General features: G+C 42.4%; 1 protein-coding gene across 1 annotated transcript in view; it reads left to right on the top strand.

Annotated features, from left to right (window-relative positions):
* Positions 1–24,507, top strand: part of TMEM229B (transmembrane protein 229B) — a 32,660-nt gene extending 8,153 nt beyond the window's left edge. The window contains exons 2-3 of the mRNA XM_084207569.1: positions 2,288–2,457; positions 20,645–24,507. Of these exons, the coding sequence (XP_084063695.1) occupies positions 20,671–21,174 (504 nt within the window). The 5' untranslated portion in view covers positions 2,288–2,457; positions 20,645–20,670 and the 3' untranslated portion in view covers positions 21,175–24,507. The remainder of the gene's footprint in view (positions 1–2,287; positions 2,458–20,644) is intronic.
* The last annotated feature ends 1,583 nt before the right edge of the window (positions 24,508–26,090 follow it).

Here is a 26,090-nt window from a genome sequence, read left to right on the forward strand (position 1 = left end):
GTCCCCAGCCTGCTGACACCAGGAATGTTTGTGTCAGACGAACAGCCAGAGCAGGAAGTGCTGTTTTGGGAAGTCTGCAATTTTAGTTTTTAACTATTTTTGTATATGCAAGTGGATGTTCACACTACTCTGACTGGTTTTTTGTTTGATTTTCCCTTACTACAAATGCTACACATTTTGAGTCATTAGTATTTTGACACAGAAAGTCCATTTATATACCAAACAAAAAACAAATCACCTTTTCTGAACAGTTTAAGCTTTGTATTAATCACGTGAGCCTTAAGGTCAAATCTTTATCTTTAGCTCTACTGCTCTGCTTACATGTATTATGACATAGTCTTTTCTAATGAAGATTTTCTTCAATGAGAGTTTTCTTTCAAGTGTAGATACATTTGTAACAAAAGGTATGGTTTCTCCAGCTCTCTGAGTTCAAAGTGATGCAGTATTTTGTGAAAAGGGAACTCCTTCCTGCTGGGCTGTGTGCTGTGAGCCAAATCTGAGAGATGATGATACAGCTGAAAACTAGCAAGCTTTAGGGTAGCATAGGGTAGCATTCAGAGGGCTGATGAGTTCCTTGGTCTGGCTCCAGGTGAAGCCCCATGGCCTGAGCGCTGGTGCCAGGGAAAGGGATGGACTGAGCAGGACTGTGTTGTTCTAAAGTTAGGTTGACTTGAAGCCTTTTGTAATATTCATGTTTCTGCATTTAAGGAGTTGGAAGTGTGTTGCAGTTGCTTATTTTGTATGATTTTGTTTCTCAGTCTTTTACATATCAAATTTTAGACAAGTACATCTGACTATGTAAAAAGCATTCTCAGTGTTTTTGTGATTCTAGGGAAGTGCCTTTTGAAATTTTGTTTGCATATGTCTGATAAATAGTTCAGTAGAAATCTGTGGCAAAATGCATATAAGGAAAATGGATTATGTACAAATAATTTTTAGGAACACTGATACAGCAACAATTTATACCAAAGCTAGACAACAAACAAGTTCTTTCCTAGTCTGATATATAAATAGGTAGCTGGTAAAATAGCAACTGTTTCTCATTATAAGAGAGACTTCAAAGTAGATGCAAGCTTCAGTACATAGGCAGAAGGTACTAGATGTGTCTCAATAATACCCATATTACATTGATTTAATTAGTGGGTTTATGCTATTCATTGCTCCATTAATCTCATTGGGAAGATTTTTTTGGGGGAGGATTAGTTATTTAATCTGCATTTTCACTTGGAGTGGTTTTGTAGTTCAGTGTCATCTAAATAAAAACAGTGCAGGTTTGTTTTGTTTTGTTTATTAAGGAAAACATGTCTCTCGAATTCCTCTTGGATTTTGGTGCTCAAAAATGCTGAGATTCATTAGGATAACATGAAGAATTCATTTGTTACACAGTCTGACACATAAATGTCCTTGCTTTAACTTCTTCATATGCAATTAATCCAGAAAAATGCTATGTATAGACAAGCCCTTGGGTTGTAAGATCTGTGAGGCTGATGTAAATAAGGTGTTGGATACTTGTACGTTGAAGCTGTCACCTCGAGGCATGACTTCTGTGAAAATCAGGAATGTGGCATCCCAAATGTCAGCATTTGAAGAGAAGGAGAGCCCCAGCTCATGGGTTCCACTTGCTTGGATCATGCAGCCCTGCTGCCTGAGCGCAACATGGAGGTGAAAGGCAGTCAGATCACTAGAGCAGAGAGGACAGTGCCAGTGCCCCCAGGAATAGGTTGGGGTCCTGGGTGGGTGGTACTGGGATGGGCCTGCTTACATGAAGTCCATACTCTGTCCTGAATGGGGAAGAGAGAAGAACAGTGTAATGATTGGAGAAGTGAGGATGAGAGGAGATCGGGGAAGATGAGGCAATATTAGGACAGATAGGATGGGGTGGAAAGGTGTTAGCAGTGAAGCTTACTTAAAAAATTGAGACATTGATGGGGAAAATAGAATTAAAGCAATTTCTGGCAGGCCCTCCAAGGGTTAACTGAGATCTTGGCTGAGATGGTAGCAGTGAACCTTTGGTCACTGACTCCAGTGCAGCTGCTCTGTGTGTTTGCTGTGGCTGAGATCCAGAAGGACAGTGGAGAGCAGAAAGGCTCAGCCTCACCCAATTAGAGGGAGCTGTCAGGGTGGTGCCCTGGGCAAGGGGCAGGTACAGATACTGTGTGTGGGCTCTGAAGAAGTCAGGTCTTCCAGGGCCCAGTGTACTGGAGCTAAGCTATCCATACACATAGCTTGTTCCGTGTTCAAAACCTCTCTTGCATTGTGCTGATTAAAATGTACTTCTTTGGTTTAGGAAGGCTGTCTGGTTGCTGTGTTAACTGTTGGTCACACACACCTGGGCTGAAAACGACTGGCATCTGAAACCCCTTGGACTTGCTGGAGGCAGCCTAGTCTACCTGCGGATGTTGTGAATTAGGAGCTGGCCAAAGAGTGGGAGAGCTCCAGGATCCCTCCCCAGAAAAGGTAAGGTCTGGAGGCCAAAACTGGTGGGACTGCCCTTGTAGACCAGAAAAACTGAGCAGTTGTCTTGAGTACAGAGCTGGCTGTATTGTAGATTGGACCTTTGAAATTTAAATATGTCGAGTGCAAAGTTATTTCCATTGGTTTAAGCCCCAAGTTGTTTTCTGGAGGTTTACGATTACCATTTGCACACATCACCCTTGATTTCTGTCTGCTGTGAGTCACATCATTCTGATTGCTTGTAATTTATGCAGCCAAACTTTTCAGTATTATTGTCTCTTTAAAACCTCACACTCTGATAGCCTTAGGCAGTGAAAACAATGAGGACAGTGGAACAGTATCTCTGAGCTAAACCAGAGCAGTAGGTAAAGAGCAGAGGGTTGCTCTCTCCCGCGAAAGCACAGGTGTGAGTCGGATGATGAGGAATCTATTCCTGGCCCTAAGAAGCACTTCAGTCTCTGCACCTGATTCACCAGTGTGTTACTCTACTAATCTTCTTAGTCTCATCTTGCCACTCTCCTGTATGCTGTGGCAATCACACTTCCATGTAGTGCATGTAAAACGCTATCAGTTTGGAAGGGTGATTTATATCCCAGAGCAAAAGTTTATATTGATTCTGGTTAGTGGGGTGGACGTTGTGGGACCAGAACAATTTCCAGACCCTGCAGCATTTTTGACAGGCTCTTTGTGTCTGCAGTATGTGGCATGGTTCAGGCTACAGTATTGTTTTGCCTACTGTGGATTGGCTTTCCTGGGTAGGTTGTGCACAGTACTTTATTTCTAGCTGGGAACTCACTTTGAATATGTGCATGCTGCATGTATAAACTTTAGATACATGTAGCACAGTCATCCCTCAGTCTGTCCTTTCTCAGGTATTTCATTACCTTCTCCTAGTTGTAGTGCCCAGGAGATCCTGTGTTGGGCTATTCTGTCGTCCCACTCCTCTGGGTATTCTTGCTGATAGACCCCTGATCCTCTTTGAGACTGGGAAACAGACCCAGTCAGCTGCTGAAGGAAAGCAGTAGACTTAATTGTGGCAGTGCTAACAGTGTGGATAAGCAGGGTCAGCTCCAGCTGTGATTGTGCTGCCCATTGTGTAGCTGATTACAGGGCTTCAGTTGGTCACCAAGTATCATCTTTTGAGTGGCAAAGTCCAGACTAGTGCTGCAATGTTATAACAAAGCAAGTGTCAGCAGCTTCCTGAGAGGGCAGCTGGTGATGGAATGAGCTTTGTATGAGTCCAGCTGTTATGTCAGTGATGCAGCCATGAAGAAAGCTGTGTCTGGCAAGTGCTCTGTTGTGTGGTACTGTTGCAGTGAGTAGAGCAAATGCTGCTTCTTGCTGTCCTCAAGAACTATCAGATGTAGTGCTGAAGTCTCCTATTACTGTTAAAACAAAAACTGAACTCCGTATAGGCCCAAGAAAACGTAGATCCATTGGCAGCAGAACAAGACTATGAATTATTCATTCCTCCAATGCCTCCTGTAGGTTCCATCCACTCACGCTGTTTCGGATGCTGTCTGTTGGAGATGCAGACAGATCTGCTTTCAAAGCCATGGGGACAAGACCCTAAAGACTGTCCTTACCGCTCTTGAGTTTGTCCTTCATTAAACTGGCTCAGGCATGGTTGTGACATCCTTGAGGACACAGAAGTAACCTCTTATCATCCCATGGGCTGTTGGTAGGAATACTTGTAACACCAATGGACTTGGAACACATCTGGTAATGCCAACTTGGAATTGTCTCTGAGGTGAGGGCAATGAGTTAGGAGCAAGATGGAAGCCCTGGCTGCTCTGGCCCATTTTGCAAAAGGGAAATGAGAGAGCCACATCTTTTGTGTAGCATTGCTTTGGTTTTTGTAAGAGAATTTAGACTATGTCAGTTTGTTCCTAGCTCTGTCTTGCTGAGAAGCCTAAGTGTCCTCTGTTAAAAGTTCCTTGAGCACAGGCATGATTTCACTGTTCATGCAGAGTGCTCTAGTGGAGATGAGTGTATTTAGAGGGCTGTTTGGAAACATCTGTAACACATAGTTTTTCTCAACTCATGTACGAGTAGGCATTTGTCTATGTAATAGTTGTCAGCTGGCAGTTGAATTCAAGAGGCATTCAAAGATTTACAGAGCTGCAGAGGCTCAGTTCTCCTCCAACTCTTCCATGAACTGCTGTGGGCTCAGGTAAGAGGTGCCCACTGTGAGAGAAGGTGTTGCTGAAGGTTTGTTCAGAGGCTGTTCTTCAGCACAGAATGCACATACTTAGATGCAGAGGGGTTTTAACTAATTTTTTTTCTTTTTCCTTCCCACTAGTTGGCATGAAGATTCCTTCAGCTATTTCGCATACCCAGGCTGCACTGTCCATGCCATATTACAGATTCTTTAGCGTTTTCCCCCATTTTCCTTCTGCATCTCTCAGAGTTGCTCTTAGCTATTAGGCTTTTGATGAGATGTATTCTGATTTTTAGTGTGGAAAAAGCTACCTGTAACTAGCAACAGCTGTTGAAATTATGATCTTCTTAAAGTACAAGTTCAACCTTTGCATTTATAGCTGTCTTGTAATGTGCCCTACTCCATTTTGAGAGCACTTCAAATGTTCCTAAAGAGCTTCTTGGAAAGGAAGGAAATGTTACTTCTGTCAAAACAAGACTCTGTAGCTTGTGTTCAGAAGTTTGCAGCTTCTCATTATGTCAGCCAGCTGGATATGCCCTAGAGTGAGTCACCTTTGGAGTTGTTCTAGTTCAGATGCTGAGGGAAACTGTGGAGGCCAAGATAAAATCCCAGACCACATTTGAAGAGTCCTCAGTAAAAAATAGTGGTGGAAGCATGCTGAGGGGAATGACTGCCCTGCTGGGTTGAGAGGCTGAGTAGGTTTCACAAAGAGAGCTGTCAAGGAAGAAAGGGTTGCTTCTGAAGAAGGTAAAATGTCTTTGTCTTCCTATGGTCTTGACCAAAGGAAAAAGGCGATAAACTGGAAGCATACCTTTTCTTTGTTTGTTTTTCATCAGTGAAAGGGGTAGACAAACAGAGCTCACAATGGATTTGTGGTTTCCATAGTGATGTAGCTATGGAAGCTTTTGTGCAGCTGAGCTTTGCCCTCACTGCAATCACACTTGAAAGCTATGAGTGTTCAGCTTTCCTGCCAGGGAAATGTAAGTATGTATCAAAGATGGAACTGGCTGAAAATGCAGCTGCATTTTCATGAATTTTGCATTTCTGTGTTACCTGGATATGTGGATGTTTAGAAGCTCAGCTCATTTCTCCTTTATCTGTTGTTCTGCATTGGAACAGTGCATCCAACTATATTGATACCACAGTTTTTGCTGCACCAGGCAGTGATCTATTGACCTCTGTCCTTTGCTTTCTGTCATCTGTATATACACACATCCCACAACACTGGTGCCTGTGACTCTCCAGCCACACTGATATCAAACATGTACTGGTCAGGAAATATATGTGTAACTCTTTTGGGGCATGCTAACTGGTCGAACACCACCCTGTGAAACTTGACAGTTAAACTTCATACACATCAATTCACTTGTCCCTGTATCTGACATTGCATCATGCTTTATTTTAATGGGCATTTTGAGAGTGTTTTAATAGTCAAAATACATGATCCTTAGGGAATTTTTGCCTGTGGGGAAAGCTGTTTCTGACTGTGAATGGTTGATTAATTCTGGCTTTCAAAACAAGTTGGAGGTGGAATTTTTCAGCATCTCAGTGATGAGATTACCAGTAGGTCCTAGAGGCAGGGAAAGGAAAATGCTCGATGTGAATGTTGGATGCACACATCAGGCAGTTATGCACATACTAGTGTTGCATGCACTTGCATTGTCCAGTCTTTGTGGTTCACAGGCATTTGTGCCTCATCTTTTTCTTTTTTACTTGAACTGCTGCTGGATGCTTTCTTGCTGTCTCCCTGAACAAATATTCCTTACCTTCAGCATTTGTTTTGCTTGTCTAATGGATGTAATGGGTCGTCTGTTCCCTTTATAGAAAAGAATGTTAATTATTTTCAGATGGCTAATTAGGTTGCTAATGAGAAACTCTACTGCAGAAATATTTCCTTTAATTACTCACTCTGAAGTCCTGTACAGAGAAGCTTATTGAATATGCTGTTAAATACAAATGCTTGTATCTGGCTTAAGGATGCACCTTTAGGCTCCCTGAAAGAAATATTTTGGTAAACTTGGGAATCCATGTGACACAGATGACTGGGCAAATGAGACTGGTACTAAGAGCTGCCTAGTTGTGCAGCTTTTTTGACTGCTCCTTAATTTGGCCCCTTTGCAAGTGACTGGATGCAGTTGCTCTTTGTAATTCACTTTTCCTGATGACTTCTGTCAGTACAGATAACTATTTGTGCTACCTGCCAGCCCAATCTATAATTAGATGCAGCCCTCACACCAAATAGTTTAGCCTAATCAGCCAGATGGCAGTCAGAGGCGCCGAGAGGTGGAGTGACATGTCCAAGGTCACATTGCAGATCATGGCAAACCTAGTAATAAAGCAGAGGTTTCATCCATCCTGTGTTAGTTCACTGCACTATTTGCCCCTTGTGCCTCTCTTAGGGCCAGCATAGTTCATTACAAGACTTGCCTCAGTTTGCATATTGCTTCATGAGGCAGCACAGCTGCTCAACAACCCTATTTATGTAGCCACCTTGGCACTGGCTTAGGAAGGTCCTTTTGCTTCTCCATCTGAGTCCTGTCTTCTGCTTGCTTCACTTCCTTGTTGTAATGATACCAAAATTAGACAGAAAATAAACTTTCTAACACAATTTGAAATATTAGAAAGCAGGCATTCTTTACTACAGTGCTGAACACTTTTAGAGGGTATCTCCTCTAATTGAATGGTGTCATGAAACTTTACCACAGGTTATTTATTCTATCATGATTATACATTCATTACAATATACTTCCTAACTAATACATAAACATCACTTTCCCTAGAACTAATTTGCAGTCATCTGCCTCCTACTGGAAGACCTTTTATGATCCTGGAGGGTCATCTAAAGGGATCTCTGGTTGTAGTTACTGAGTGCCCCAATATGACCATTCCTTGAACTTTTCTTTCAGCATGCATGTTGCTTCTTGTTACATAACTTGCCAAAACCCCTAGTATATTCCTAATTTTCTATTTATCCACTGGTTCCAGCTACATTTATCATCCTATGTGCATACTTTTGCATTCTTTCATCTTTTCTTGCTAATTAGTCTTTAAGTTCTATCTAGCAACTTTGGGGGAACTGAAAATTTTTATTCTTTGTATTATCTATCAGTCTCAATGCCTTTTAGAATTGCTTTGGGAGAGCTACTGTAGTCTAGGATATTTCAGTTTTAGTACTCCCAGGATGAAAGTTGGAGCAGATCTCTAAGATTCCCTGCTTTTTGACTGCTGAGCCTCCATGCAGCTCTGTAGAAGAGGTTCACTTTTTTTCAGCATCCTCTAATGTCTGGCCTGCTCTTAGCCAGACTCTTGGAACTTTTTACATGCCGTGGCTCTACTAGGGAAAATGTGAGGGAAGGCTACTAAATGGGGGCTGCTTCCATGCATAAGAAGATGCTCCTTATTCCTTTATATACTGGTCATTGTAAACTCAGCAGGAGAAGGAAGGAAGATCTGTCAATGTTGTGGATGCAGTGCAAAACTTTGCATCTTGTACTGTGCTGCAGAGTATCTAAGTGCAGGTGACTCAGAAGAGTGATTAAGACCTAGGAAATACCCAAGAAAACTACTGTCAGCATGGGATGTCAAAAGTCGCCCTCCATTTCTTTTTAGGCACAGATGTACACTGCTAAAACTTTTATCTGTGTGCCACGCATGCAGCACTGCCTTGGCTGAGGCACATTTATTTTAAAGTTCACTTTGCATATGCAATATTTGAGTTGACTTTGCATATCTTTACAGATGTGGGAACTCTCAGAGACAGTGAAGATACAGTGAAACGAGTTGCCTAGCTGCGGTGTAATCTGGCTTCTAAGTTTGTACAAGCCTATGCAAAACAAGCACACTTGAAAATGTTAATACTTTGAACACCTTGGCATTGCTGTTGTGCAGATAGTGCCATTTGGTCTATGTGTAATGTGATGGGTTTGTTGTTGCATGTATCAAGACTAGTTCTATTATGGAATGATATTTAGGTTGTTTTAGCAGGAGACAAAAGCTTACATTCTTTCTCCTTCTACCAAGAGTGTATTGCTTAATATCTAGTGATTGTTGTAGAAGTCCTGGTATGCTGCAGGTTTCTGTACATCTACAAAAGAATGGATAGCTGACCAGTGTGTCTCCAGGGCTGCCAATAATGGATGCACAATACAAGCATGAAAATGACAACTCCTAAGCATCTTACATAAACGTGGACAAGAAAACATATGGTGCCTCTCTGGTTCTATTTGCTATGGGTCATCTGGTGCTCTGTTTGTTGAACAGATTTTAAAGATGGCTTAAAAAGAATTTAAGATTTGGGACTTTTGAAGGGGGTTATTTTTGGTGTCCTGTGTGAGCTGTATCAAGCCATTTTACTTAAAACTGAGGAATTCTTTTCTAGTCTTAATACAAGTCAGTTCCCAACGCACAGATGAGAAATGGCATCTTTGTGAAACTGGCATTTTGCCCAGAGGCATGACGTGCCTATTGTTGCCCAGAAGGAAAGCAAGATAAAGGAAAAAATCTTGTTTGATAAGACCTGAAATTACCCTGTGTAACCTAAAGTATTTCACAGAGGTGAATAAATCAGTGTTGTATACGCCTTAAGCACTTCTAAGTAAGTAGTGGAAAGATATAGAAAAGATAGCATCAGGAATGATCAAACTCCACTTTTGTCTTCAGAATGTGCCAATCTCTAGCTGCCTTCATAGGTTCTAGTAACTACAAATGGGAACCTGAAAGGAAACAAAGCTTGTAAGGTACTTTTGTTAAATGCCTGAAATTCATTCATTAATTTGGACCTCTGTATGCATGTGTATATGAAAGGTTTATAGAAATTCCAAAATTTAGTAAAACCATGTTGTGCCATTAATTTGTTAGAATGGTATCATGGGGCAGTAATGGTGTAACGCAGATTACTGGAGGCGAACAAACAAGTCACTGTCAGAAGTGCATTTCAGTCAGTGAGAGCTTAGTGTCTGCTCAAAGGAGGGATCAGTTCCTCACTGCTTAAATAACAACTGCTAAATAACAGTGCCTCCTAAAATAACAAGCAGTTGTTTAGGGGGTATCTTTAAACTTTTCTTGAGTTGGTAGAATGAAAGCTGAAAACATAAGTTGGGTGTTAAGGGCACCATAAATGATGATCTGGGCAGAAAATAGTGTGACCCTGGGAAAGCCCTGCCAGTTTGGGAACTCTGTGGCCAGTCATTAATGGGGCAGGACACACTTGTGTGATTCAAGACAGCCAGCTCAGCTTCACCAAGGGCAAGTTCTGGCTGCTCAACCCAGTGGCCTTCTGTGATGGAGTGACTCCATCAGTGGAACGGTGCAAGCGTCATTTATCTGGACTTCTGTAAAGCCTTTGACATGGTCTCCCCACAACATCCTTCTCTCTTAATTAGCAAGTCATGGATTTGTTCAGTGGATAAGGAATTGTTTGGACTGTTGCATCCAAAGGGTCAAACAGCTCAGAGTCCTGATGGACATCAAGGAACAAATGGTGTTCCTCAGGGCCTGTGCTGGGACCCTCTGCCCTGATAAGACTCTGCTTGGAGTGCTGCATCCAGTTCTGGGGTCCCAGCACAGGAAGGACATCAACCTGTTGCAAACAGTCCAGGGGAAGACCACCAAGTTGATTAGAGGGCTAGAGCACCTATCCTGTGAAGACAGACTAAGACAGCTGGGGTGTTCAGCCTGGGCACCAGAAGGTTCTGAGACAGAAACCTTGTAGCACCTTCTAGTACCTAAAGAGGGCTGCAAGAGAGCAGGAGAAGGAATTTTTATGAGGACATTTAGTGATAGGCCAAGGAGTGATGGCTTTAAACCAAAAGAAAGTTTAGACTGGATATTAGGGAGAACTTTTTTACTGTGAGGGCTGGTGGGGCACTGGAACAGGCTTCCCAGAGAATTTGTGGATGCTCCATCCCTGGAAGCGTTCAAGTCCAGGTTGGATGGGGCCCTGAGCAACCTGGTCCAGAGGAAGGTGTCCCTGCCCATGGCAGGCTAGTTGGAACTGGATTGATCTTTGGGGTCCTGCCCAACCCAAACTATTCTGAGATTCTCTTATTCTTGTCTTCCCTGTCTAAATACAAAAGCACAATTACATGGTAACTAGGAAAAGCCTTAGGTTACAGTTCAGTGGAAGGAAGCCAGTTGAATTATCCACTGAAAAGCTTCTATTGCCTATGGAGGAGACTCCAGGATGGCAGGTTTGCCTCCATGCTGCAGAGAATGACACAGCCATAGTTGTTTTCTTTTCTGGTTGTACTTGCCAGGCCCCTTGGGGAAAATGAGTCTTTCCAACCAGGTGCAGAGTGCAATAAATGTCCTCTGACAAGCTGACAGAAATTAGTGGAAGCTTGGTACTTGGCAAAAAGAGAAGCTAAGTATAGGAGGTGTTAAGAACGAACTGAACCTCATGGCTGGGAAGTTGTGGTCTTACCATTTTGTCTTACATGCTCCCATCTGGTGTAAATGGCTCTTTAAGTGTTTCAGCTGAGGATATCCTGTGTTTCATAGCATTCAGCTGCCATGAGACTTCAAAAATAAGCCTCTTCTGGAAACCAGGTGAAGTTTGTTCGGCTCAATATTCCCTTTTCTAAGGAGAGGCGATAGGTTTTACTGAGTCAGGTGATATTGAGAGGGAGATGGAGGTGGGCCAGTAAATTGCAGATACTCGAGCCATCTTTGGGCTTGAAGCTATTTGAAGTTGAGTATCATGTTTATGTCTCTGATCTGACCAAAACGGTAAAATCAAAGTTACTGAAAACATAGTCTGGGTCTGCAGTAGCTTATCCTTCCTGCCATAAGCATTTTCTTGTGGAGCCTGCAGTGGGGAAAGATTGTGCATCACAACCCCAGCTGGATGGAGACACTGGGCCACCAACTCCTCCTTCTTCATGCTTATGTCTTCACATGTTCCTAAGTCACCTGCATGACCATCACAAATACTTTTGTAAAGGGAATTCAGGGTCAGTGAAAGGTACTGTCTGGATTGTCCAGAGAAACATCAGTGCTTTTGTAAAGGAAAGAGAAGCTCTGATAGTGAGAACATGAACTTTCTGCATTATGCATCAACATGAGTTATCTCTTCTGGAAAGAGCATCTTCCAGAGGCAAGTAAAAGAAATACATTGTTATCTTGTCTCTCTTCTGGGATGGCCAAGGATGTTGGGCAATTAGTGCCTGTGTTTCAATTATGAGAATGTTTTGTCAGTCACTGGGAATTAAATTAATATGTACGAAGAGCTGTGTGTGTTTTGGAACATTTTCTTTTCTGAAGCATGTAAAACAGAATAAATACAAATACACAGGCAAGAAAATTGCTGTGTCTTCTACTGCAATAGCTCTGTGTGTGGACTCAAATTCAAGTCCCCTGTTATCGTTGTGCTTTGACCTTTTGCACCTGTACCATCTTTCTGCAGCTGAGAATGGAAAATGTCTTCTGTGCTGACTGACAGTTGAGTGAAGAGGTGAGTAGTTTTTTACATCCTTGCTGAGTTTAGAATTAGAGTTAGCTGTTCATAAGAATTTTTTTTTTCTAAGGTGGACACTTAATTCCTTTTTCAGGTGTTAAGAAGTAGCTGGTAGTAATACAATGCAGTTACACTTCATGAGTGCTGAAGCAGATGCATGTTAGCTGCTATTCACAAGAAATGGTTTAGAATTTTTCAGAAGGCTGAATATGTCAAGTGGATCTCAGAAAAGGGATGAATATGAGTTGGGTCTCAACCATAAACTGGTACATCTGTAAAGCAGTCTGAAGCTATGGTATTGCTTTATTTCATGATCTGGGCTTGCTGTACTATGAAAGATAAATTCCCAGACTTCAGGCATTTAGAATATTCTGAAGCAGCCCTGTGCACATGCATACAGACTTTTCTGTCTTAAGGAACTCCGAAGTGTTACACTTAGGTTGACTAATAAACCAGATTGAAAATTCTTTCCAATATTCAGCAATGAATCTGTTGGTTTTATTGGGGAGACAGTTCAGTAGGATACAGTCATTTGGACACACTGCAGTCACAACAGGAAATGTGGAAGAAGGGTATAAACATAATATTAATTTCATCTATTTTTAGAGAGGCTCTGTGAAGCTATGACACATGATTGCTAGGTTGAAGGTATGATAAATCCAATAGTAGTGTACTGTTTGTAAAAGCTCACCTTAGCACAAAAGTGCACACAGTCAGAAGAGGCAGTTATAAGGAAAAAGATCCATCCCCTTCAAGTAGAGAACAAATCAGCAAATAAAATAGGACAATATATGCAGGTGTCTCTTTATATATCTATACAGCTGTAGATAGAATTCAAATTTATGTAGATATAGCAGATTGATTTGCCTTCTTTTAAGTGGATATCTATGGTCCAGTCCAAACTGGAGAACAGTCTAGTATTCTGTGATATGGGAGAGAGGCAATAAGAAATTCAGAAACCGTAGGAAAAGAAGCAAGGTGGCATGAGGTCTAGTCTGAGGATTCATGAGACGTCCTTATGATGGAGCTCCTTATGACCTAGCTCCCTGCCTCTTTATTTGAATGCAGGGTTTGATATGAATGGGCCGAGCTTGGAGGAGCTTATGAGTCAGGCAGTTGCCCATCAGGGAGCTCTAAGTGCTCAGACCTGGGCCTGAAGTCATGGTGTGTGAACCTGTGTCACTTTTTGAAAACTGGGTTCTAGGAACTCAGGCCTGGTCTCGCTGCAGAGAAAGAAGTCAATTGTCCAGGTTAAGATAACTGTGAATCCAGCTACTAAGCACCCAAAACTGAAGGATGGCTGATACAGATTTTCAGAGCAGATTGTGGTCCCCGAACATGCCATCTCCTTGAGGACAGACCTTCCATAATGCTGGCTCCCTCCTCCTCTGTGTTAATGGGAAGCTTTGCCTGCACCTATAGGAAAGTCCTGGCATCCAAGTCTCTGCTTTGTACTGGGGCCACATCAGGGGCACTTGGGCTCTTGCTGGGCATTTGCGTTTTTGAGAACTACTTTTGAGAAGTAGTATCAGCAAATGTTGGGAACTCAGGGCAGCTTTTCCAAACAGGGAAGGGCAGCAGGTAAGGCACAAGAGCCTTACAGCAACAGGCTTGGAGAAGAACATGACCTTATCTGAAGGAGATGCTGGAGAGATTTGGGCTCAGTACTTGTAGATGTCAAGTTTGGATTCAGTAATTTTTCATAGTATCTTTCAAGTCTGCTACTTGCATGACTCTTGGGGTCTTAACTTCTGTGAGGTACAAAGGAAACATTCCAATTGGTCTCTGTAAGTAAAGAGCTACTGCCTTAATCTGTTCTCAAGTTGGAGTGGTCACTGTGGGCTAAGGTGTGTTCACATAACATAACATTTCCTGCTATTTGTGTGGCAGGATATGGAGGGTCTCCACTTACTGCACTTCTACAGGAATTCACAAGATCACCTTAGTCAGAATGCTATTCTTTAAACAATGTCTTCATATTTTCTCTTTGTCCTCTGAGAAGTCAACCTCCCTCTATGCGCCTTCCCAAGAAATCCCTACCTTTCTCCTTTCCATTGTGAAATGGTACCTTCTGGGCAGCCCACACACAGGCATTACCACTAAGAACTGCACTTCCCCATCCCTTTGGGTTAGGCTGGTAATTGGATTCATTTAATCTCCTTTTGGCGTCATGGTTTTTACTGTATCCCAGTTCTCTGTGGACCAGATTTGAAAGATAGACAGGGATCAGAGGCCACCAGCAGGTACAGAGTGAACTGGGCAAAGGAACAAGAAAACAAGGAGTGGTAGGGAAGTGATGTGCCTTCCATGGGAGAGGAGCTAGAGACAAAAACGAGGGTAAATAGACTGTGTTTTCTTACCCCACGGTGTGCGGAAGGGAGACGGTATGCATCCTGATGGAAAAAAGTAGCAAAAACAGATGACTCAGAACTGACCAAAATCCAAGGGCTCCAGATCCTTTCTGAAAGCACTGAGTAGTCTGTATTTGGAGACATCTGTGGCATGCTTTTAGCTTCATTGCAGGGCTTGATTAATCGATCTGCTGGAGCTCTTCCACACATCAGTATAGTTGAAATCCTATTTTCTGAGCCACAGTTAATTGAGGCTCTCAGTTACCTGAAGGATGAATATCTCCTCAGAGTTATGACTTCAGCACATAAGTACCACTAAGACTTTACTGTATAAATCTTTAAACACTGATGAACTAATGTCTTGGGGCCAAATTTAGTACATAGCATTCTGTACACATCCAGTGTTCTAGTCCTTCTAATGGTGTGTGATACCTCTGTGAAAATGCTGAAGCCAGATTTGCAGCATATTCGTGCAGTGTTGTCCATGGTTGCAAAGGTATGCTTGTTAGGTGTTTACTCACAGGGAAAATGCAAAATAAGAAGAATTACACTTAAGCAGGTTTTGTCCAAAAATGCATGTCAATTTTCACCAACACGTTCTCGAATCTACTGTAATCCCTGCTAAAGCAGAAAAGCAGATATACATCTGATTCTCCCAGTCTGAAGAGAGAACAGACTAGCTATGATGAAAGTAATTAAAAAGTAATGAGAAACAGTTATTTTTACATAAGTACTGTTTGGGTAATAAGGATCTGAGGAAGTAGGACATTAGCAGTACAGCTCATAGACAGGGAGAGGAAAGTACCCTTTACTTCAGCTTGGCCTGCAACTCCCAGTCCTGTCATTTGGAGAGACTAAACTATCCTACTGTGTCTTCTTTGCACTTTTTCCAATTTAAGAGTAATTATCATATATAACATAGGGTTATAGATCCCTAAGGCATTTCTTAGAAATATGAACATGCATGTTAGAGAACTAAATATTAGTAAATATGAATTGGTAAAATAATACTGTGCTGTAGCTTGCAGAAATAACTGGGCACTATGAGTATGAAACATGCTGCAGTAGTTCAAGTTCACCTGCAGTGGATCAGTTAGCTGACAGAATTCATAGACTCAGAATTCATTAGGGGAATTGTCTCATGGAGGTTTTTGTTTGTGTTTTTCTTTTATTAGCATTTCAGAGTTAATTCAGAGTTTCTTGAGGAGGTCTCATTACATGCATCCAGAGCATCTAAATAATTCTGCTGGATTAAAGGGAATAAAGGCAATCTGTAAGAGACCTTTTTTTAAGCACAGTTTTGCTTGGTAGCAGGGAAATGGGCAGAAAGCCACTGCAAAGGAGAGCTTTGAAAAAAAAATAAGCCAAGCAGTGCTCAAGAACTTAATCAGGCATGAATATGACATCCACTGAAGTCTCTGCAGTGCTTGTGTGAGACAAATCTACCATTATTCCTTGGTCTACCATCAGTCCATCTTTGGATCCCTTCCCTCTTGCCTGCCAAGGCTGCATCACCTGCAAAACTGAATGTGATTATGGAAGTGCTCCTCTTGCACAGAGGGGTCTCACAAAGTGGCGCAGTTTGTAAGTGCTTTCTCCTTACTTGGCCTGGTGCATCAGTTTTATCTGTATCTTACCTCAACCTAGGTGATTATTAATATCCATCTCAGACCTGAAATTATAAAATATTAAAGTGTAATCTTGGTGCTTTCTTGTAGCCATAAGTCAAAGTCCTGCCCTGATCACAGAATGGGACAGGCTGGGAAGGACCATAGTGGATCATCTGGTCCAACCTCCCTGCTCAAGCAGGGTCATCGTAGAGCACATGGCACAGCATTGCATCCAGACAGTTCTTGAATATCTCCAGAGAGGGAGACTCCACCGTCTCTCTGGGCAATCTGTCCAATGCTTGATCACCCACAAAGTAAAGAAGTTCTTCCTCATATTCAGGTGGAACTTCATGCCTCAGTTTCTGCCCATTTTCTCTTGTCCTTGCATGGAGTTATTCTTCCCCAAGTGCAGGACCCTGCATTTGTCTTGAATTTCAGGCAGTTGTTCTCTGCTCATCTCTCCAACCTGTCAAGATCCTTCTGAAGGGCTGTGCAGCACTAGGAGGTATTTGCTACTCCTCTCACTCAGCTTTGTGTCCTCAGTGAACTTGTTGCTGCAACCAGCTTTCTCTAGAGAAACCAAATCCTTTATATACTTTCCCCTGTTAGGTCTGTGCTTGTTTCCTGTAGGTGGAGTGGGTTCTTGGCCTCTTCATTGCCAGCAGAGTTATGCACAGGCAGGGCAGTCAGGGAAAGGACTGAGTTTTCCTTGGAGGCCCATATGTGGTTTCCATGGACTTGCCTTCTTTTTGTTTTTCCTCAGCAAGCTGGAAAAGAAGGTCCTACTAGAGAAAGAAGGGAAGATTTTGTGCTGGCCTAGCTCAGGCTTCCTAATAGCTTTGCATTAGAGGAACTATTTCTGTTTTAACTATTTAAAATATAATTTGCTGATGATGGAAAGCATTTTCAAAACTTTGAATGCAGAAGTTCCCTATTTTCCCCAAAACAGCACAGTGCAAGCAGCCTCAATGCATCATGGTCATCCATGAGTACTCTCCATGCATTGTTTGCTCTCTGCTGAGACAATTGCATAGCTGGCAGCTGTGTTTCTAATTTTCAGGAAGCTGCTGCCCATCCCGTTATAAGTGCCTCAGTGATGAATGTCATTTGTTTTTCTGAGGAGACTGAATAGCTCCCATATGTTCAGAGCCTTTTGGTCAGTATTACTGTCACTCCATTAAAAGTTTTGCATCACCAAGTTCAATTATCTACTTAAGGCTTTTCACAAATCTTTATTTCTTACTGAATCCAGTCTTGGCCTTCTGTTTGGATGCTTCTCCCACTAATCTCATTCTTTTCAGCTTGATTCTTTTATCATGAATTGCTGCCCTATAAAACAACACTTTTCTCCTTTATGTCCCTCTTGAGACCTTCTTGTGCAGTATTGCTTACCAGCACCAAATAATTTGGTGTGTCTGGGAAATACAATGCTTAGGAAAAGCTGCAGTTTTAATTGTTCTGTAAATGCTCAAGTGACTTGTAACCATTAAATTGTACAGTTCCCAGCTTGTGCAGTGATGTGTTGTGGCTTGTGATATCCCCCCTAAATGTATCCTCCGTTCCCTTTCTGTCTTATTATGTTCTTTTTTGTTTTATTTTGGATGAAATATTTTACAGGAGGAGCCGTGATTTGAGGATTTGCTTAGTGCCTAGGACAGTGGAACCAGTTATGTTTGGGTTACCACAGATTGGCAGCTGCCCTGTCTTCCTTGCTCCTAATCAGCAGGGAGTCTGTGAGGACTCTTGCAAGCATACTGTAAGAAGGAAGTTTCCATTGAGGTTGGGCCCACTGGAGACATGACAGTAGAGAAGGGAAATATTGAGACCACACCAGTGCAGTGATGTTTGTCTCTTTGCATTGTGGTAAAAGCCATGTCATTCAGAAGAACTCCACAGTGGTCATTGCAATGGGTTAACTTGTATTGTAGATGTCCAAGACATGATCTAGATTCAGTTATTAGACTTCTAGTAGTGACTAGTGACTTCTAGCGTAGTGACTAAATATTTTGCCAACAATAAAAAAGAAACAGAAAGTAAATAGTTTTTCATTAAGTTTGTGATATAGAACCAGGAAAGAAAAATCTTCATTGCACAGAGGATATAGTGTAGGGCAGAACAGGACATGGGTTGATTCTGTGAGTCTTTGGCTTTTGTAGGGAGGTATAAGGCAACAGAAATAATTGGTGAGGGGATCCTTGGAATGAAAATGGAGGGGGAGAGCGAAGGATCCTCTGTGCATTTGATCCAACTTTGTGAATAGATTTGCAGAATTACAAGGGTGCTCCCAGCTAACAGTTCAAATACATTTCATGTAATGGTGTAGAGAGAAGTGCAAGGACTAAGGATCACAAGTGAAAAAGTTAGGCTCAGAAAAGAGAGGAAAACCATACAATCTCTCGGCAACTTAGTAAAATCTTTACAATAGTTTTCTTCTCTGGATAATGACATTACATAATACAGAAACGTCACAGAATATTCTGGGGTGGAAGGGACCCACAAGGATCCAGCCCAAGTGAATGGCCCATACAGGGATCAAACCCAGAACCCTGGCATTATCAGCATCATGCTCTAACCTGAGTTAATTACTGAGCTAATTACATTATTATTACATGTTACTTTGTTTAAATTATTAAATTCACCTTAACTCATGAATTTTACTTCCCCCCCCCCAATTCTTCTTCCCATCCCACTGGAGAGCAGTGAGGAAGTGGCTGTCTGGCACTTAGTTACTAGATGGGTTTAAATCATGACACCTTCTTACTGCTTTCCCTGACTTCTGTACCTCTGATTTTTGACTTGTTCTTGAAATGATGTCAGAATGGAGTAATGATACAAGGATGCAGAGTCCTAAGTGTATCAACTGTGTTGGCAAACTAACCAAGTAACATTACATTGACAAACTCGCCTTGGTTTGCAGTGCCCTTATGCATCAGTTTCTTATGGATTGTGTGGATGTACACCTCCTGCATATTTCTCATATGCCACCTCCTCTGCTCTCTTGCAGGGTTTCTTGGGATTGAATTAAGAGATATGAGGCAATCTCTAATGATTCTTTATTCATTCACCTACAAGATCACTATGTGCTGTTGACCTTTCTCTGTAGTATGTAATGATGGCTCAGTGTCATGTGTAAAATGGATTCTGCCATTAGAAAATGGGTTTTTGTTCAAGCACCCAAATCATATGAATTGTCAAGGCTTTGGTTGTTTGTGTGTCCTGTTAAGAGAGGTGTGAAGGGATCATGGATACTGCTCTGTCCTTTTCACTTTCAATATTCCCCTGTGCATGTCTTCTTCATGTTTATTATTACAGTTCTGTTTTTCCTTATAGAAGTTTCTCTTATCTCCTATCAGAATGTCAGTTGCATGCTAATACTTCGTTCAGAGAGGCACTGTGTTTACAGGGCAGGGCAGGAACAGCCTCTTTGCAGATGTCATGGAGTGACTGTACATAAAGATAGTGTGGTCCTTTCCCTAGTATATTGTGCCACGGAACTGGCAAATGCAGAGCAAGTTAAATAGTGCTTGGTAAAGAGTCCAGAGAAACTCAGTTTGAAACAGTAAGTTCTAAGAATGAAAGAGATCAAATTCATCCTGTGGTGTAAATCTGCAAGGCTTCAGTAAAATTATGCTTATAATCACCTCATGTAATTGACTGTAGCATGGCAGACTTGTGGATCTCTACAGAAAGTGTAAAAGCTAATTGTGATGAAACAGCTCAGTGATAAGCGAATTATGCCTTTTCAAAAACTCTTCACCAATTTCTTTCTGTATAGACAATTAGAGTTTGTTCTCATTCCCTATTGATCATGAGTAACTACCCCTCTCTAGGCTCAGCTGTTCCTTTTTATTCTCCTCCTTTATGCTTTGTTGTCCTGAAGCCAAATCTGAATGGATTTCAGTGGCTCTTTTGTGCTTTTTGACTTGGTATCAGGAAGTTTGACACCATAAGAAAATTATTTTACAAATGCTAGCCATAATATGGATGAGTTCTTCAACAGGCAAAATAAAAGTTCAGCAGGATAATGAGTGCAAGGTATGGTGTCTGTAAGTGTAAAATCTTTGAATTTTCTCCTCCAGTTCCCTTGCTGTAGCTCCCATCAAAGCTCAGTTTTAGACTACAGGAAACATTTTGGGTATTGAGACTGTAGGCAACAGCTGGAAAGGCCCAGTTTTACAATGCTGTGTTCAATTAATCTATCCCACAGTAGAATCAGAAAAGTAAGGTGCTATTTCATGAAAAGAGTAAACAGATGATGTGTACTCTTGTGGGATGACTATATTTTTCTGCTGACTTACAACCAGTAAATTCTTTGGCAACCTTGCTCCTGGCAAAGCTCTTTTACTTACCAACTCCCTCCTTATCACCAATGTAATACCAGCGGCGTCCCATTTTTCAGGCAGAGCAGTATGTGTTGTTCAGGCCCATCCTGAGTCATGGAGCCCTGTAAGGTGCCACCTTTCCCCTGGACTTAAAATCGGCTGTGGTGAAAATGAGAGTCACATCTTTCTCAGATTTATCCATTGTTACAAGTTTGTGTGCTGCCATCTGGGGGACAAGGACTTGTGACATCCTCGTTGACTCCTCTCTCCCTCTCTCTCCCTCTTCCTTTCAGAGTGCTGCTGGGGTGAGTGCAGAAGAATGGCTGCGGCAGAACCTCTGACCGCTTTCTCACGATGGTACCTCTACGCCATCCACGGCTATTTCTGTGAGGTGATGTTCACAGCTGCCTGGGAGTTCGTGGTCAATTTCAACTGGAAGTTCCCTGGTGTTACCAGTGTGTGGGCACTCTTCATCTATGGCACCTCCATCCTCATTGTGGAGAAGATGTATCTGTATCTCAAAGACAAGTGTAACATTTTAGTGCGCTGCTTCATTTACACACTGTGGACATACCTCTGGGAGTTCACCACTGGCCTCATCCTACGCCAATTCAATGCCTGCCCATGGGACTATTCCCAGTTTGATTTTGACTTCATGGGCCTGATCACCCTGGAGTATGCCATCCCATGGTTTTGTGCTTCTTTCATCATGGAGCAGCTGGTGATCAGAAATACCTTGCGCTTACGATTTGATGAGACTGCCGAGCCTGGGGCCCCCACTGCGCCCGTTGCCTTGGCCAATGGCCACGTGAAGACAGATTGAGCAGGGACTTAGAGCCATACTTAGCAATCTGAGAGAGCCCAGATCTCTACCACTGACAGTCAGCTCTGGCTCTGAGGTACTGCTCCTTGCTGTATAAAATTCATAACCCCGTTTTTCTAATGGGGGTGTGCATGGGATATACGAGAAAAATTGGAACCAATAGATTTTCTATGGGTTTTACTCTTTGGGCTCCAAGGACCAATATCAGTTACTTGTTAGTTAGGTCGTTTCTGATTTTAACTTATTACTGATGAAAGCAGTCCTTTTGCTTACACTTTAAAGTGGAGAAAGAAGAAAAAAGAAATGCTACGGTGGAAATGCATCCTAAAAAACCCCACCTAATCAGTGGATGGGCATGGACACGCCAGCTGAGTTAGTGATTGGCTTACTCCATTAGGCAATATTCAGGTGCTTGCTTGCAACCAATACCTCCCGTGGGACCTGAGATGCTGCAGGAACATGCAAAATTCATCTGCTGTTGAGAAGAACCTAAAACTGGCAGTCTGCTGGGGAGGTAGATGGTGTTCCCCTCACCAGGTCCCACTGGCCTCTCCCCAGGTTCTTTGTTGCACCATGAAATAATCTGGTGCTGGACATCTTGTTGAACTTATATGGATATTGTACTTTTTGAAATCTCAGTCCTGATACTTCTGATACTCAATAGAAATATTTTCTTTTTTTTTCCTTCCTTCTTTTTTTTTTTCCCTTCTTTTTTTTTTTTTCTAAAAAGGCCTTTTTTGCCAAGTGAATTTTACCATAATCTGTGCTGTCTGAATCTTGGCAAAAGGCACAAGAAATAGTGCAAGTCTTCCCATCTCCTTTGTCCCCCCAAAGCAGATCTTGCTGCAGATTCCAGCTCCCATCTCAGCCATGCAAACCTTGTAGAGACTATATAGCCCACAAGACTTTTCAGCCTTCCTTTCCAGGGATTCCTCTGTTTCTGGTGATGTCAATGACTTAGTCTGGCTGTAGCCCATTGTATTTGAAAGTCAAAACCTTCATGTGGCTAACCCAGGATTTGGTCCTCTGGCACTGACTCTCATGTTCCTTCAGCACTGGCAAACAACAACAAAAACAACAAAAAAACAAAACACTTGTCTCTGAAAAGCATGCACTTCTTCATGCTCTGCCTGAATGAGGCTTTGAGTTAGGGTGTAAGAGCAGCAGTAGAGGGGTGGAGTTGGAGGGACTGCTGTGGCTTCACTGTAGACCTACCTGCACCAGGGACAGTTTGAAATTTAACCTATTGGGAACACTTACAGAGAACAAGGGCAGCTATGGTGCAGGGAAGGTGTTTGATAGTGGCAGCCACAAGTTTGTAATTCACTCTATCAAGTCTTGGCCTTTGAAGTTAGCAAGAAACAGAGAGCTTCCAGCTGTCAGATGTCTCACTCCTGAACTATTTTATGGGAAAGGTGTGCCAGAGTTGTCGCATAAGGCCAGATTAATTTTTCTTTCCACCACAGTCAGCAGAGCTGTACCAGGAATAATTTGGCTTGAAATGCAAACCTGTTGTAGGATTCCACTCTTATTTTGGAAATAGTTGGGCCATTTCTGTGCATGTCCCTTGTCTCTGGTAGGGGGTGCTCAGCTATGAACCTGCTCTTGCCCTGGTGCAGCCATTCCTGAGAGGAAAAGCACTGCTGGCTCTGTGAGTAGAATTGTTTCTTGCTTCTGCTCTTACAAGGCAGTGTTAATCCTTCTTTGTATTACACAGAGAGCAATTATTTTATTCCTCCCTTCCCCTTTTCATATGGCATCCATTGCTGGCAATGGACACATGAAAACTGGTGGCAAGGAGTTAATTGAATCTGCCCTGGATATGCAATGTATCCCAAATCACTGAGAATACTTAGGTGGGTATTTAGAGTTCCCTTTTTACAGTTCATTAAATTAAAAAAGAACAAACACCGAACAGATAGTTCTTTTGATGCTGTGATGCCAGTGTTATGAAATCAGAGGAACAGTATGTAGTTTATCACCCTTGTTGGTCTCAGGAGTATAGACCTGGGCAAAATAGTCACCTGAAACTGTACATGGAGGGGAAAAAAAAGAGCTTTGTGTGGGGGATAATGTAGATGAGCTCTACTGGAACAGAACAAGAATTGCAAGGTGCAGATGAGAGTTGGGATCCCACCATTTTGGCCCTGGTTATGTCATGATCATCAAATGCAGTGTCTAAAGCTGGGTTGTCCTCTCACAGCATAGCTTAAATGTGGTGTTGTGCTGCCTCCTACACCACCTCCATATCATGTAAAACCCTCAGCTTTATAAAAAGATCCTTAGGATCCCTGCTTTCTCCTTAGCTGTTACAGAACTCTTTGGAAAGGTTAAAAGGAGTTAGCAATATGGTGTAGAGGACTGTCTGTCTGCAGAGCTAACCTGGTATGCAATAGCAGTTGTGTCTGTTATTGTCTGTACTTAAGAAGGTCCCATATAAATGGCATTTTATTTGTATTTTGCTGAGTGATGTAATATTTAACTGCTCAAAATATGGAAGGGTTCCCCATCAGCATCTAATATCCTAGGGCATTGTTCTTACTGCCTGTGTCATTGAAACAGCCGTTGTAGTCTGCTTTCCACTGGTGTCTGATGTGTACCACCCAGCTACTGCATCTTCATGGAGTGGTAATTTATACCCAGAAGTGCACTTTACTTGCAGCTTGCACACCAGAAACAGAAAAGGACCTGGCAAATTCTTAAATAATTTAATTGTGTATAATACCACATACCTAATGCAGCAGGATTAGCCAGACTTCTCCTTTCTGAGCAACGTGGCTGCTGTCAAAGCTTTGTCTTTTCTGCAAAATCTCCCTTTTTAATACATGTGATGCTTCTTATAACATCTTGCAGAACTGCCCGGAGCACGTTACCAGGATCTCAGTGGCAGCTCAGTGAGAGCTCGGGAGCTGGACTGAAGTTGAAGAGACATTTACATTAAGAAGAAAAAAAAAAAAAACGCACAAGGCCTAACATTTGTTTGTATGTGTATCTTCCTCAGTAGATTAAAGTTGCCTGTTTTGAGTTCACCAGCAATAAAAAAACCTTGTGATTTATCTACCTTGTCCTAACTGCAGCAAAGAGAAAGACCCTTTCTTTTCCAGGGGGTGGTGGGATATGGACTCCCCAATGTTCCAATTTTGCATCTGTTCTCTTACTTGTCTCATGTACAGTCCACCCTAAAGGATCTCAAAGTGTGTGATAAATACAGAGTCTGGTGTCCGTCACACAAGAGGGAGTTCAAGCATTATTATGGTATCTCTTCATACTCCAAAGATCTTGCGAAAGGGGAATGTTTGATCTACAGCAGGACCAGATGGCATTTTGGTCTTTTGTGTTATAATTGAGAGAAATTTGTACATACATACCAGGTACTATTGCGCCTTTGGTCTGAGTGCATTTTGTAATTAAAGCAGAATAATCCAATCAAGATTTTGCTTGAGTAGTCCTGTGACTATAAAAGGTAAAAAAAGACTGCAGGGCTTTAGCTGCTTTGAGAATTAGGAAGCAGGTGACTGAAGCCCTGAGTTTAGCATAACTCTGCTGCTGACTGGTTTTCTAAAACCTGCAGAGAAAGAAAGGGGATTTCTTCACTCATGGAAACTTCTGCCCTTTCTGTAAATAAAACATGAGCGACAACCAAGATGTGAACTGAAACCAAATGTTTTTCTATTTTAATTTATCCTTGGCCCTGAATACGTGCAATCTGCCCTGTATTCAAGGGGGAGGCTTGCAGACCTGAGCTCTTTTCCTGCACTTCTGCCTGCAAAGTGCAGCTGAACCACCTGAGGGGAAGAATACTCTCTTCCCCTTCCTTCCCGCACACTGGCAGCTACCAAATCCATCTGTGATCCATCTCGTTGTAGAAGGAAATTTTACTTATATGGCCTCTTACTGAACCTGGAGCTGTTAGTAACGTGTGTCACCTTGCCCAGCTGCTTTGGCACCTAAAGACCACTTTGGGTCACAGAGCTGGTGAGAACAGATGAGCATTGTCCTTGTTTGGCAAATGGCCTCCCTTTGAACCTGTCTTCCCTTACTCCTCCTGGAGTGTCCTGCTGGGGAAGGGACATTCCCTTCCTTCCACCTTCTGTCCCAGAGAATGGAGCAAGCTCTGCAGCCGCTCAGGGCCCTTGGCCCCACTCAAGGTTTTATACTAACACAGGTCTGTCTCCGCTTGGGCATGGCAACTTTGATTTTAAGAGCTGTAAGACTCTGAACTTCAGGCTCATCACAAGCAAGGCTTCCATAGACCTCATAGTGAATTTGTACCATGTGGAGTAGCTTATTATCTTCTAGGATGGCAAGGTTTTGCTCCATCAAGGGTTTGACCACTGGTCAAACCTTTGTGAACAAGAGGGGAAGTTACAGAAGCAGGTAGTGCTCCCAGCACCTGCTCTGCTTTTGCCCCTGGGCAACTAGCACAGATGTGGAAGGAAAAGGTGCTGTTTTGACAAAAGGCCTAGGCAGGGGCCAGGGATGCACTGGTTAGTTTGTGTCCAAAGGCACCACATCTTCAAATATAAAGTTGTGCCTTCCCACTGAAATCTTCCCTACTTGTGGAAACAAATGTGTGCTTGCCCCAAAGTATATGATTGCTTGAACTTACTCTGAATTAGAAGGAATGTTCAAAATCTCCAGTCCTCTTTCTGTCTAGGCAATTCCCAGCTTACAACTTTGTGGAAAAATATGTCACCTTGGGATGTGCCACCTAATGCTCATTAAGCCAATATAGATCTTAAAAGCCATACAGTGCTGTTCTCCATCCTGCTGAGTTAATCCTGCTGAGAAGCAGAACAGACACACCTCAGAGTGTGCTGCCATTTGGACCTGAAATAGTAGCAACGCCTACTCAGGAATTCATTTTGCCTTATAAAATGTACTCTTAATCTCATGCTTAAGAGGGAGAAAGAGAT

Source organism: Fringilla coelebs, assembly GCF_963513975.1.
Source record: "Fringilla coelebs genome assembly, chromosome: 6".
NCBI lineage: Eukaryota > Metazoa > Chordata > Aves > Passeriformes > Fringillidae > Fringilla > Fringilla coelebs.